This window comes from Tachysurus vachellii, chromosome 15, assembly GCF_030014155.1.
Source record: "Tachysurus vachellii isolate PV-2020 chromosome 15, HZAU_Pvac_v1, whole genome shotgun sequence".
Classification (NCBI taxonomy): domain Eukaryota; kingdom Metazoa; phylum Chordata; class Actinopteri; order Siluriformes; family Bagridae; genus Tachysurus; species Tachysurus vachellii.
The window spans coordinates 21263109-21278280 of NC_083474.1; the positions used below are offsets into that span (position 1 = coordinate 21263109).

The 15172-nt window shown below is 39.5% G+C and overlaps 1 protein-coding gene and 1 long non-coding RNA gene across 2 annotated transcripts in view; one reads left to right on the forward strand and one right to left on the reverse strand.

Annotated features, from left to right (window-relative positions):
- Positions 1-13178, reverse strand: part of myo7bb (myosin VIIBb) — a 47459-nt gene extending 34281 nt beyond the window's left edge. The window contains exons 1-5 of the mRNA XM_060887624.1: positions 12904-13178; positions 12051-12152; positions 5158-5310; positions 2846-3030; positions 1622-1743 (exon numbers count right to left, since the gene is read on the reverse strand). Of these exons, the coding sequence (XP_060743607.1) occupies positions 1622-1743; positions 2846-3030; positions 5158-5310; positions 12051-12152; positions 12904-12921 (580 nt within the window). The 5' untranslated portion in view covers positions 12922-13178. The remainder of the gene's footprint in view (positions 1-1621; positions 1744-2845; positions 3031-5157; positions 5311-12050; positions 12153-12903) is intronic.
- A 580-nt stretch (positions 13179-13758) lies between these two features.
- LOC132857867 (uncharacterized) lies at positions 13759-14281 on the forward strand. The gene is made up of 3 exons (XR_009649608.1): positions 13759-13807; positions 13922-13979; positions 14239-14281. It is a non-coding gene; the product is annotated as an uncharacterized LOC132857867 (long non-coding RNA).
- The last annotated feature ends 891 nt before the right edge of the window (positions 14282-15172 follow it).

The window sequence follows — 15172 nt, forward strand, 5'->3', positions numbered from 1 at the left end:
AGCAAAAGATTTAGGAATGTAGGATGTAGGAAACATTTAGTATTTGATTGGACCTTCACCTCATGGTGCATTTTTTTCAGTATCTGCACTTTTGTTCATTACCATTTCCCTGTAAATTTGTTTTACCTGATCAGTCCCTTTTGGCTGTGTTTAATGCACTATTTTACGTTACATCACTCTCAGTGTTCCCAGTATATATCCTGGGAACGTTGGAAGGGATGTGGGAATATTTTATATTTATAGTGTATATATTTATTTATTTTTCATTTTTAGGTAACTTAATATATAATTTCAGCAAATAACTCAATCAATAATTTTAAAATAGATTATTTATTAGTTAATAATAAATTAATTATTTATTCATGTCAACAAATTTCCAATGTTAAAACCACAAATAAATAAATAAATAAATAAATAAATAAATAAATAAATAATTTAATTTTCTATTTAATAATTTTTTAAAAATCCAAATAAAAATGTATTAAAATACAAAAAAAAATCTTAACAATTAATTTGTAAATTAAAAAAACATTTTTGCCCAAAACATTGTACATTTTTACAAATTGTTCTTTTTTTTGTTTTTTGTTTTTTCTCCATGAAAGCACACCCAAGACTTTTGCCTTTCACTTTCCGACTTCATAATAAACCTTTCCTTCCTCATCACCACGGTTACGAACGTTTGGTTAATAACTTTTCACCCTGAAAGCCTGATTCCGAACAAGGCCTGGTTGTTGGTGTCGGATGAGCTGGTTTGAGCATTTCAGAAACTGATAATCTTCTGCTGGGATTTTCACCCACAACAGTCTCTAACGTTTACACAGAAGAGAGAACATTGAGGGTGAGGGGCAGCTCTCAGTGAGCAGCAGCTCTGGAGATAACTGACAGAAAGACCGCAGTAACTCGGATATTCACGCTACATTTCTGTCGAAATCTTGAGGTGAAACAGCCACAACAGCAGAAGACCACATCAGGTTCCTCATCTGTCAGACAAGAACAGGAATCTGCATATGGGCACTGAATCACCAAAACCTAGCCTGGTCTGATGATGGATTTCTGCTGAGGAACACAGATAGTCAGATTATGGTGCCAACACCATGAATCCATGATCCCATCCTGCCTGGTGGTGGTGTGATGTGTGGAGAATCTATTCTCGGTGCCATTCAAACCAATCAATCAGTTGCTGATCATCTGCATTTCTTCATGGCAACAATTTACCGTGTCCTATCTAATGGCTACTACATGAACACGGCAATGAGGTCGGTGTCCTTCAGTGGATCTAAAACCAGTAGAAGACCTTTGGGATGTGCTAGAACCTGGAAAAATCTGCTGGAATTATGTTATATCAACATAGTCCAGAATATTAAAGGAATATTTCCTTTATCTTGTGGAATCCAGGTTGTTTTGAGTTCAAAACGAAGCCTTACCTAGTGTTAGTGGTGATAAAGTGCTCAGTGCAAGTTCTAGGGACAAAGTCAAGGTGCTAGAGTACAGCAAAATGCTTTCAGGAAGTGAATTACTGCAGAATTCCTTGACGTTCATGTTTCATGTTTCCAACTCCTCAGTCACAGAGAGCTGAAGTTCGGAACTGTAAAGCAGGAAGTGATGAAAACAAACATTTTACCTTCCAGTACTGGGTTCGCCTGCAGAATCTGCTGCTCGATCCACGAGTGCTGTCCGCTCACTGCTGCCAGAAACTGCAGGATCAGCTTCGTACTTTCCGTCTTTCCTGCTCCCGACTCCCCACTAAAGCACAGACACATTAAAGGAATAGTTCAGATGGATAAAAGGTCACAATGTTATCCTCATCACGGATAAAATCAGCCGACACATTCAGAGTGTGAGGTTCTCACTCAGTTGATTTTCTACCGCTTATCCGAACTATCTCGGGTCACGGGGAGCCTGTGCCTATCTTAGGACGGAGGACGGAGATAGGCACAGGCTCCCCGTGACCCCGAGACGGAGATAACACCCTGGATACACCGGGTACACCCTGGACGGAGTGCCAACCCATCGCAGGGCACACACACACTCTCATTCACTCACGCAATCACACAATCTCTCACTCTCTCATTTTCTACCGCTTATCCGAACTACCTCGGGTCACGGGGAGCCTGTGCCTATCTCAGGCGTCATCGGGCATCAAGGCAGGATACACCCTGGACGGAGTGCCAATCCATCGCAGGGCACACACACACACACTCTCATTCACTCACGCACTCACACGCTACGGACAATTTTCCAGAGATGCCAATCAACCTACCATGCATGTCTTTGGACCGGGGGAGGAAACCGGAGTACCCGGAGGAAACCCCCGATGCACGGAGAGAACATGCAAACTCCACACACACAAGGTGGAGGCGGGAATCGAACCCCCAACCCTGGAGGTGTGAGTCAGACTGTAAGCAACCGTGCCCCCGAGTGTGAGGTTAACTTGTTTAATTTTGTACTTTTATCTTAAAAGCAAAAAATAAAACCTGACTCTGTGTGTGAAAGTATGCGAAGGTTCCTGTGAGATATAAAATCACTTCTTGCTTGGGCAAAAAAATCATTAAAAAAAACAAACAAAATAAATTTACTGAATCTTTTAAGTGAAATTATTACATTTCCACCATAAACCCTCCCTTTCAGAGGCATGGCCTAAAGAGTAAAATGATCTCACCTTGACCAAGTGAAAAACTGTGATAAAGTCTCTCACTTTTACACCAAACCACCTGCTTCAGTTTTTATTTATTTATTTATTTATTTATTTATTTATTTATTTTATGATGGTTTCCCCATTTAACCTCAGGAGCCATAAACGAATGCGTCAGATACGAGTCACAGGGACGAGGTTGCTCCTGCTCACCTGATGATGCAGCACTGGTTACACTGCTTTCTCCGCATGTTGTAGTAGCAGCAGTCTGCTATAGCAAAGACGTGAGGGGGCAGTTCACCCAGACGCCGGCCGTGGTACAGATGCACCTGATCCGCCGTGTAGATGGGCAGCAGCTGATACGGGTTCATGGCCACCAACACCGAGCCGATGTACGTCTGATTGAGGGGAAACAGAACAGAGATGGAAAAAACCGAAACCTTGCATAATAATAAAATTAAAACAGGAATACAATAAGAACGAAATCAAAATAACATCAGATTAGGAATAAATTCAGAATAATGTCAGACTAGTAATACATGCAGAATAAAACATAAATGAAATCAGCATGGGGGGCACGGTGGCTTAGTGGTTAGCATGTTCGCCTCACACCTCCAGGGTTGGGGGTTCGATTCCTGCCTCCTGCCTTTGTGTGTGTGGAGTTTGCATGTTCTCCCCGTGCCTCGGGGGTTTCCTCCGGGTACTCTGGTTTCCTCCCCCAGTCCAAAGACATGCATGGTAGGTTGATTGTCCGTAGTGTGTGATTGCGTGAGTGAATGAGAGTGTGTGTGTGCCCTGCGATGGGTTGGCACTCCGTCCAGGGTGTATCCTGCCTTGATGCCCGATGACGCCTGAGATAGGCACAGGCTCCCCGCGACCCGAGGTAGTTCGGATAAGCGGTAGTGAATGAGTGAATGAATGAATGAATGAATGATTGGAATTGTTGGTGCATTAGTCCTGGATATTTCAGGACTTCAGACTGGATAAAGTGAGCGCTGAGTGAGATGAGGGTCGGTATTAAATGTCCTGTAACTGGAGATAAACGCAGTATCACTTTCCTCATGATGAGTAATTCATTTAAACAGAACTTCTCCAGATTCAGACAACTGATCAACACTCCATGAACTGAGTGACTGGAAGAAACAGGAAATGAAATGAAATGAAATGTAGAGAGGGCAGAGTTCAGGGATGATAAAGGAGTTAAAGGAGCTGCTCCTCCACACGTGAAGGTAATGATGATAATGCTGCATACTGTTTAATCTCACAGGTGAGCTGATGAGGGTCGAAGTCCTGCAGCATGTTTACGCTACAGTGCTTCTGAATCCTGGGTTCTGATTGGTCAGGAGAAACACGTCACAGGTTTCTATTAATGTGCTGGGTCTAATAGCTTATGGTTTCTATAGCAACAGCTCACTCACAGGGACTCGTAGGACACGTAATGTGTATGTATAATAATAAACAGCTTATAAACTGTGTGTAACTGTGAGATTATTTGATTTATGTAACTTTAGTTTAGTCTTCGGTGTCAGCGCTTTGGGACAGTCAGATGTAGAACACGAAGTTTTAGAAGCTGTGTTTTATTGTTTTTTTTTACTGAACTAACCTGTAAACCGTAATCAAGCAAATAAGAAGGACATGTTGAGTGTTCGGGGCTCAGACACACTTTCCCAGTTTAAATGTAGATTAAAAACTTATCTCTTTAGTCAAGCGTACACATAATACATCCCATAATATTGTGCTCTAATACATCTGACCAAATGCACATTACCATCTAGTGCTTGCTAATATTATGAACATCAGCTACGTTAATCCCTCTCTACCGCTTCTCTCTTTCTACCCATCCTGAAGCATCCAGAAATTGTACCAGCTCCTGTTGTCTTCTGTGCCATGAAGGTTTTGGACCTCCGCTGAGATGAGGCCGACTCTGTGAGGATCCTGAGGCATCTAGAGATCTACCAGCTCCAGTTAGACTCTGCTTCATGAAATATCCAGACATACTAAAGAGGAGATGACAACTCCATGTGGCCTTTGAGGACAACAACCTCCTTCATCAATACAACATTTATCAGACTGTATATTTATAATCACACCCCCAGTGTCACCCATATGAGGATGAGGTTCCCCTTTGAGTCTGGTTCCTCTCAAGGTTCCTTCCTTTACCATCTAAGGGAGTTTTTCTTCCCCAAAGTCACCTGAGTCACCTCAGACTTGATCATTGGGGATAAATACATACACATTTAAATATATCTAATATTAATCTTGATTTTTTTTGTATTATTATATTAATCTTTATATTATTCTTTATATTAACCTTTTGTCTTATTTCTGTAAAGCTGCTTTGAGACAATGTCAATTGTTAAAAGCCCTATACAAATAAATTTTAATTGATCTTTAATATAGTAAGAAATTGGAATTGTTAGAAAACTGCTGTGCATCACATCCAGTTCAATCCAATCACTAAACTGGCTGAGTGACTGAAACATAAACCTCCGAATTTTGAGGTTCTGTTGAATGAGTGTGCTTACGTAGATGCTGTCCCGTTTGTGTCGGATCAGCAGGTTCCTGAGCACGCCGGCCTCGGTCAGATCACCCAGCTTGATCATATCGTCCACTCCCTCCACCGACGTGGGGTGCATGAGTCTGAGGGACGTCTGCTCGCTCGCCGACACACTCCGCTCCTGAACACAGCCGCAACAGCATGTAAAAACACCCAGCAAATAGAACACACACCTACTAGAGTTTACATCTCAAATTGACCCAACTTTATTTACAAAGTACTTTTAAAACCAACAGAGTGCTTCACAATTAGGAAATTAAACACCATCAACACACACACACACACACACACACACACACACACACACACACACACACACCATTATAAACCGATCAATATCAGAATAACTACTCCAGTACTCAAATTCGAATGCCAAAGTATAAACATCTGAGCTGATAAACACAGCTGAATAAAGAATAAAGCACACAGCAATGCATTCTTATAAATCTGACAGAAAGCACAGATTTTGTTTCTATAGTAACAGCGCATTCAGATGAACCAGGTTTGAAGAAAAGGTGTGTAACTGTTGATATGGTGAAGTTTTGCTGTCGTAAGGAGACGATCAGGGCTGTGGAACAGTCAGCAAAGCTGGAACAGAGACTAGTGAGGGAACGACGCTTTATAGCTGCTATAATGTTAGTCAGAACATCACATATGTTCCACCACATGAATGATATGTCCATGCAGTTTAATTTAAACGGTATTTAATAAATGGAAAGCTGTAATTGTTGGGAAATTGCTGTGGTAATTGTGCACATGCAATATATGACTTCAGGGTGAGTGTTTTATACTACAGTCTACAGTCTATAGAATCTACAGTCTATACAGTCTAGAGTCTACAGTCTGTACAGTCTATACATTCTACAGTCTATACAGTCTACAGTCTATACAGTCTATACAGTCTACAGTCTATACAGTCTACAGTCTACAGTCTACAGTCTATACAGTCTATAGTCTATACAGTCTACAGTCTATACAGTCTATACAGTCTATACAGTCTACAGTCTACAGTCTATAGAATCTACAGTCTATACAGTCTACAGTCTGTACAGTCTATACATTCTACAGTCTATACAGTCTACAGTCTATACAGTCTATACAGTCTACAGTCTATACAGTCTACAGTCTACAGTCTATACAGTCTATACAGTCTATATAGTCTACAGTCTATACAGTCTACAGTCTATACAGTCTATACAGTCTATACAGTCTACAGTCTACAGTCTACAGTCTATAGAATCTACAGTCTATACAGTCTACAGTCTACAGTCTGTACAGTCTATACAGTCTACAGTCTACAGTCTATACAGTCTATATAGTCTACAGTCTATACAGTCTATACAGTCTACAGTCTACAGTCTATACAGTCTATATAGTCTACAGTCTATACAGTCTACAGTCTATACAGTCTATACAGTCTACAGTCTATACAGTCTACAGTCTACAGTCTATACAGTCTACAGTCTACAGTCTATAGAATCTACAGTCTATACAGTCTACAGTCTGTACAGTCTATACAGTCTACAGTCTACAGTCTATACAGTCTATATAGTCTACAGTCTATACAGTCTACAGTCCAGAGTCTATACAGTCTATACAGTCTACAGTCTATAGAATCTACAGTCTACACAGTCTATACAGTCTATACAGTCTACAGTCTACACAGTCTACAGTCTATATAGTCTACAGTCTATACAGTCTACAGTCCAGAGTCTATACAGTCTATACAGTCTATACAGTCTACAGTCTATAGAATCTACAGTCTATACAGTCTATACAGTCTACAGTCTATACAGTCTATACAGTCTACACTGTCTACATAGTCTACAGTCTATACAGTCTACAGTCCAGAGTCTATAGTCTATACAGTCTATACAGTCTACAGTCTATACAGTCTATAGAATCTACAGTCTATACAGTCTACAGTCTGTACAGTCTATACATTCTACAGTCTATACAGTCTACAGTCTATACAGTCTATACAGTCTACAGTCTATACAGTCTACAGTCTACAGTCTACAGTCTACAGTCTATACAGTCTATAGTCTATACAGTCTACAGTCTATACAGTCTATACAGTCTACAGTCTATACAGTCTACAGTCTATACAGTCTACAGTCTATAGAATCTACAGTCTATACAGTCTACAGTCTACAGTCTGTACAGTCTATACATTCTACAGTCTATACAGTCTACAGTCTATACAGTCTATACAGTCTACAGTCTATACAGTCTACAGTCTACAGTCTATACAGTCTATACAGTCTATATAGTCTACAGTCTATACAGTCTACAGTCTATACAGTCTATACAGTCTACAGTCTATACAGTCTACAGTCTATACAGTCTATACAGTCTACAGTCTACAGTCTACAGTCTATAGAATCTACAGTCTATACAGTCTACAGTCTACAGTCTGTACAGTCTATACAGTCTACAGTCTACAGTCTATACAGTCTATATAGTCTACAGTCTATACAGTCTATACAGTCTACAGTCTACAGTCTATACAGTCTATATAGTCTACAGTCTATACAGTCTACAGTCTATACAGTCTATACAGTCTACAGTCTATACAGTCTACAGTCTATACAGTCTATACAGTCTACAGTCTACAGTCTACAGTCTATAGAATCTACAGTCTATACAGTCTACAGTCTACAGTCTATACAGTCTATATAGTCTACAGTCTATACAGTCTACAGTCCAGAGTCTATACAGTCTATACAGTCTACAGTCTATAGAATCTACAGTCTATACAGTCCACAGTCTATACAGTCTACACAGTCTATACAGTCTACAGTCTATATAGTCTACAGTCTATACAGTCTACAGTCCAGAGTCTATACAGTCTATACAGTCTATAGTCTATAGAATCTACAGTCTATACAGTCTACAGTCTATACAGTCTATACAGTCTACACTGTCTACATAGTCTACAGTCTATACAGTCTACAGTCCAGAGTCTATAGTCTATACAGTCTATACAGTCTACAGTCTATACAGTCTATACAGTCTACGGTCTATACAGTCTACGGTCTATACAGTCTATACAGTCTACAGTCTATACAGTCTACGGTCTAAATAAATACATTCACAGCCCAGAGAAGAGCAAAGGAGGCAAATACACTGTATATTAAAGCTTTTGTATAAAATGCACAACAAAACAAATGTTTATTTCACAACACCTCAATAAACACACGAACATTTACAAAGCGTAACAGGAAAACACGGTAGATGTTAAACACACACTCACTTCCTACAGGCAGAATATAATGTAGAGCAAATCTACAGCTTCGAAATCAACGAGCGGCCGAATCGTTCACCATGTCATAAACACACAGAACAGACCAGGAAGTAAAGCTGTTTTTAGAGGTTACACAGCCACAAACACTGCATATTTTAGAGCATTATTACAAAATCTACAATTAATGTCCTTATCTAACAAACTCCCTTGTTTATAAATGCGTTATTATTTTTTTTTAACAAAACAGAAATGAATGGTGTTTTAGTGTAGTCGAGTTTATCCTGTCAGTCGCATGAAACAGCCGGAGATCTGATTTCCTCTTACCTCAGGAAGAAACTCCACAGTAACCACGGAAACGCTACTTTAACTAGCTAACATTAACTGAGGAAAGTTGGAGCCAAGAACAAGCACATATTTATTAATTTATTTATTTATTTGGTACAAATTTATATTAGAAATATCTTTCTAACACTAAAATATATTTTGCAATTTGAAAAGTTACTTTAAGTCTAAATTTACATGGAAATTGGAAATCTGTATATGACTCTACACCACTCTTACTGAACACTAAAACTAACACTAGGGTTTCCTACAGTGGTGTGAAAAAGTGTTGGCCCCCTTCCTGATTTTTTATTTTTTTTGCACGTTGGTCACACTTTAATGTTTCAGATCATCAAACTAATTTAAATATGAGTCAAACTCAAGTGAACACAACATGCAGTTTTTATATGAAGGGTTTTATTATTAAGGGAAAACAAAACCCAAACCCACATGGCCCTGTGTGAAAAAGTGTTTGCCCCCCTGTTAAAACATAACATAACTGTGTTTTATCACACCTGTGGTTAATTGCTCTAGCCACACACAGGCCTGATTACTGCCACACCTGTTCACAATCAAGAAATCACTTAAATAACCTGACAGACAAAGTGAAGTAGACCAAAAGATCCTCAAAAGATACACATCATGCTGAGATCCAAAGAAATTCAGGAACAAATGAAAAGAAAGTAATTGAGATTTATCAGTCTGGAAAAGGTTATAAAGCCCTTTCTAAAGCTTTGGGACTCCAGCGAACCACAGTGAGAGCCATTACCCACAAATGGAGAAAATATGGAACAGTGGTGAACCTTCCCAGGAGTCGCCGGCTGACCAAAATTACCCCAAAAGAGCGCAGCTCATCCAAGATGTCACAAAATACTCCACAACAACATCCAAAGAACTGCAGATCTCACTTGTCTCAGTTAAGGTCAGTGTTCAAAAATGAGTTCCAAAACGAAAACCTCTGCTGAGCAAAAAGAACATAAAGGCTCATCTCAGATTTGCCAGAAAACATCTTGATGATCCCCAAGACTTACTCTGTGGACTGACGAGACAAAAGTTGACCTTTTTGGAAGGTGTGTGTCCCATCACATCTGGCGTAAAAGTAACACTGCAGAAAAAGAACATAATACCAACAGTAAAATATGGTGGTGGTAGTGTGATGGTCTGGGGCTGTTTTACTGCTTCAGGACCTGGAAGACTTGCTGTCATAAATGGAACCATGAATGACCTCAAGCTGAAGTGAACTTGGGTTCTGCAGCAGGACAATGATCCAAAACACACCAGCAAGTCCACCTCTGAATGGCTGAAGAAAAACAAAATGAAGACTTGTGGCATAGTCAAAGTCCTGACCTGAATCCTATTGAGATGCTGTGGTATGACCTTAAAAAGGCGGTTCATGATCGAAAACCCTCCAATATGGCTGAATTACAACAATTCTGCAAAGATAAATGGACCAAAATTCCCCCACAGCGCTGTAACAGACTCAATGCAAGTTATCACAAACGCTTGATTGCAGTTCTTGCTGCTAAGGGTGGACCAACCAGTTATTAGGTTTAGGGGCAAACACTTTTTCACACAGGGCCGTGTGGGTTTGGTTTTTGTTTTCCCTTAATAATAAAAACCTTCATTTAAAAACTGCATGTTGTGTTTACTTGTGTTTGACTAATATTTAAATTTGTTTGATCTGAAACATTAAAGTGTGATAAACATCAAAACAATAAAAAAATCAGGACGGGGGCCAACACTTTTTCACACGACTGTAGTTATTAAAACTTTCATTTAGACTCCACACCGACCAAAAGCTCAGATTTGCGTTGCTGCTTTATGGAGTTTCTAGCTTATTACTGTAGATAACTGATGAGATATTAATTTCTGCCCCTGCTTGCTGCTGGCATACCTCCAGTTTGCTAGTGCACTGTTATCTAACGCTTGGTAAATTAGCATGTATCAGCTAAACTGTGAGATTTTAGCATCAGAGTCTGTATCTATGTCGACAGTTTCTCAGTACATTTACATCATTTGGCAGAGGCCCTTATCCATGAGATCGAACTCACAACCTTCCGATTGCTAGCCCAACACCTTAACCACTAGGCTACCACATACCACATGCCTTTAGTAGTTTCACTAAAACAGCTCATTATTGAGCTATTTTGTGAAAATGGTTCATTTAGAAGGAGATTTATATATAATGTTGCTTCCAAAAGCAGAAACATCCACCACTCGAGAAGAGAGAACTGTTTCTATATGATTTGTTTTTTCATTTTAGAGAAAACAGTGTAGAGAATCTTGATGACTCATCCAGTCGTGATCTTTATGGCGATCTGCTCCATCTAAACACCACAGCAAGTCACCTTCAGATGTTTCCAGCAGTCAGAGACTGAACATCATTTTAAATATCTAGTGTCTAGTGTTAAATAAATCAAATCCTGGTGAATCAAAGTAATAATAATAATAATAATAATAATAATAATAATAATCATTCATTCATTCATCTTCTACCGCTTATCCGAACTATCTCAGGTCACAGATAATAATAACAATAAATTTAATTTAAAGGAGCCTTTCTCAAGGTCACCGTACAAAAAACAACAAAGACCATCAGAATCGAATACTGTAGCTACACTGGGATACAAATTAGACCAGCAGTACACATTATGATGTAGAATAAGCTAAACTAAACAGATGAGTTTTAAGCTGAGATTTAAATAATGAAAGAGAATCAATATTACGGAGTTCAGATGGAAGTGAGTTCCAGAGCCGAGGTGCGGAGTAACTGAAAGCTCTATTCCCCGTAGTCACAAGACGGACAGAGGGAACAATGAAATGAGTGGAAGAAGAAGATCTAAGAGTACGAGTTTGTTTTGGAGTATGAAGAAGATCGAGAAGATATGAAGGTGCAAGATTGTGGATAGCTTTAAATGTTAGAAGAAGAATTTTATACTTAATACGAAAAGTAATAGGAAGCCAGTGAAGCTGTTCCAGATCAGGTGTAATATGATGGATAGAGGAAGTACGAGTAATAACGCGGGCAGAAGAATTTTGAACAAGTTGCAGCTTATGAAGGGTTTTGTGAGGAAGCCCAATAAGAAGGGAATTACCGGAGGTTATACCAAGCCGGGAGTTTACTAGACTGTGAACAAGAGTGGTGGTTGATTGAGTCATGAGAAAGTGGTGAAATTCGGAGCTTGTTACTAGGTTAAGTGTTTTAACCTCCTGCATTTAAGCCTCTGATAAAGCAGCGTGGAACGAACTGTATAGAAATGTACAGTATAGAGAGTAAATCCGCACGTTCTTACCTTTCCCTCATCGTCCAGCAGAAGCACCTTCTTGCCGTCTAACATTTTCACACGAGCCCCGATTGGGACCCCGACCCCGGAGTCCATCCAGACATAATCACCCTATAGACAAGCATTAGATACAGACACTGCAGGTAACAGATGTTTACGTCCACATTCGTGTAGGAAAATCGCGACAAAACCAAATAACGCAGCACTTTAAAAAAAAAAAAAAAACCCGGGGAACTAATTCAACTAAAATTAAAAATATTTATTAAAAAAAAAAAAACATCTTAAAAAAAATAAAAAAGTATTTATTTAGGAATAAATATTAATAACATTGTCATTTTTGTTCTAATATATTCCTGTGAAGGTGCTTTGTGAAGCTAGTACTATAGAAATAAAACTAAATTTAATTTCATTTGAGATCTGAACTGAAATTTAAAATTCTTCCAATTTCATGGCTCACATTTCCCGAGTCTACTCAACGTGTCACTGAAACTTAATTTAAAACTCAAAAGCTTTTAAATATTTGTTTCGTTTCTGAAATGATTTTGCGGATACATTTAAGAGAAATATAAATATAAACTGACACAATATCCATGTCCAAAGGAAATATTCATAAATCATAATAGAAATAATTAAATGTTGATTTTTTTTTCCTTTCACAAATTTTACAAAATTAGACTGAAAGAAACTTTTTATGCTTAAAAACGATCTCTAAGTGAACCTGAGGTTATTATATTCACCTTCTGTACACTCTCACTGACAAAATAAAGCTTTTTGTTTTCTTTTCTTTTCTGTAGACAAAAAGTTCTTGACTTTAACACTTGGTCCATCACTGACATTAAGAAGAGAGAAGGATAGCACACACCTTGCTCAGCAGCACCATTGAGATTTCTCGCTCCAGACAAAAAACACAGAGAAACTAAACCCCGTTTACACACTGAACATTGACCAGTTATAGTTAAATCTAGCTATAAAGTTTCTAAATAAGTTCCTGAGATCATTATTTCTTCACGAAGGACCAGGTGCCGTTCCTTTACACGAAGACGTCCCGAACTGCTGCCACTTCCAAGCAGAAGAAGCTGTAAGAGTCCCAGATCTTTAGGAGGGACAGGAACGAGGAAGACGTCAATGTAGATGTTAGACGTAGACAGACATGGTTCTCTTTATGGCACTTTGACTTTGCTCTAGCGTGCTAGGAAACGTTTATCAGCTCTGGGTTCAACGTCACGGCACATTAGATAATGTATCCAAAGAGGATATCAGGTAAGAAAGCAGCTTCCAGGAGGAACGAGACGTATCACAGCCAGGAGGTGGCACTTTGGACCCGGGAATACACCGGGCTGGGGCATACAACCGGGGCAATAAAGCTGTAAAGCTCAGAAACACAAGGGCACTTAAATCCAGGCAGTCGAGAAGGATTTCAGGACATGTTTATTTATTTATTTAATCTTTACACCTTACATATCAAAAGCTCACAAATTCACAATATTTTCATCTTTCGTCTGTATTACGTTCTTATTGAAACTAATACAAATGAATAAAAAAAAGTTTCATCTCCGTGGTGATGGTGTATTGAAAGCGGTTTCTGGAAGCCAATAAACCAGAAGTCTCTGTGTAACTATGATTTACATAAGAGAACATTACCAAGACAGGACACTCCCTGAGATACGGCTCTTATCTGGAAGCCCTCGCTCCCTCCTCAAGATACAGACGTGTGTATATAATTTATAAAACACACTTAAACCACTTGATCTACACTGATCTCAATGGTACGATGATCGCTGTGGTATAGAGTGAGGAAAGCTTCATTACAGCACATCTTCATTAGTGCAGTCGGATTCTATGTAATTAACCAACCTATTGTTTTTACATTGTTTCCATAGCAACAGCTCATTCAGGAGGGTGTCGAGGTGGCGTCTTCTGTAAGGAGAGGTTTAACAGGTATGGAAGGAGTCTCCAGTGTCGGTTTCTCGGTTATGTACGAAGCCATGTTTGCTTTTTTGCATTATAATTATAATATCATAATATCTTAATATTATAATAATTATATCATCATATCTTCAATAAGAAAAAAGAAAAAAGATGCTGGTGAGGGAATGTCTGTTTACTGCTGCTTTAACATAAGTCTCTCTTTCATTCACTCATCTTCTACCGCTTATCCGAACTACCTCGGGTCACGGGGAGCCTGTGCCTATCTCAGGCGTCATCGGCCATAAAGGCAGGATACACCCTGGACGGAGTGCCAACCCATCACAGGGCACACACACACACTCTCATTCACTCACACAATCACACACTACGGACAATTTTCCAGAGATGCAATCAACCTACCATGCACGTCTTTGGACCGGGGGAGGAAACCGGAGTACCCGGAGGAAACCCCCGAGGCACGGGGAGAACATGCAAACTCACACACACAAGGTGGAGGCGGGAATCGAACCCCCAACCCCGCTTTAACATAAGTGAAAGCAGGAATAAGGGAAATAAATCACTTCAGGACATGAGTTTTTTTATTCCATAAATGTTTGACACTTTGACCTTGTTGGTCACCTTGTAGATGTTCAGTAGTGTGTTAATGAGCTTGTAGCCTTCAGCAGCCTGTTCAGCTGCTCCTGCTGACTGGAGGTGTATCAACATACAGCGTCTGACAGACGGCCTCCGCCGAATAACAAAAACGGAGCAGGAGAGCCGCGCGATACGCAGCAGTGAGGAACAAATTTAACAATAAATTAATTACCAATAAAAAGCACTTAAGACAACGACACGAGCTTGTCAGTTTATTATAGAATGCAAAAAAAAAAATATCACATTTTTAAAGCAAATGTCTGTAACCATATGGACGTGAACACACTCACATGCACCATTCAATACACTCACACAATCTTTATTTCCTCATCGTAAAACTTATCAATATTTGGGCACGATTAGAATAGAGATTAGCTAAGGCAGAAAACGCGTTGTTCTGTCGACGGTATCTCCTTTAAGGAGAAGGTTTGCAGCCGCGAGTGAAACACACAGTGAAAGCGAACACGTAACGACAGTGAGGAGGCACACAGGAAGACAACCCTTTCTCACGCAATGCACTGTGGGAAAAATACTGCACAGGCCCAGGTTCAAATAGTGCTCCATACACT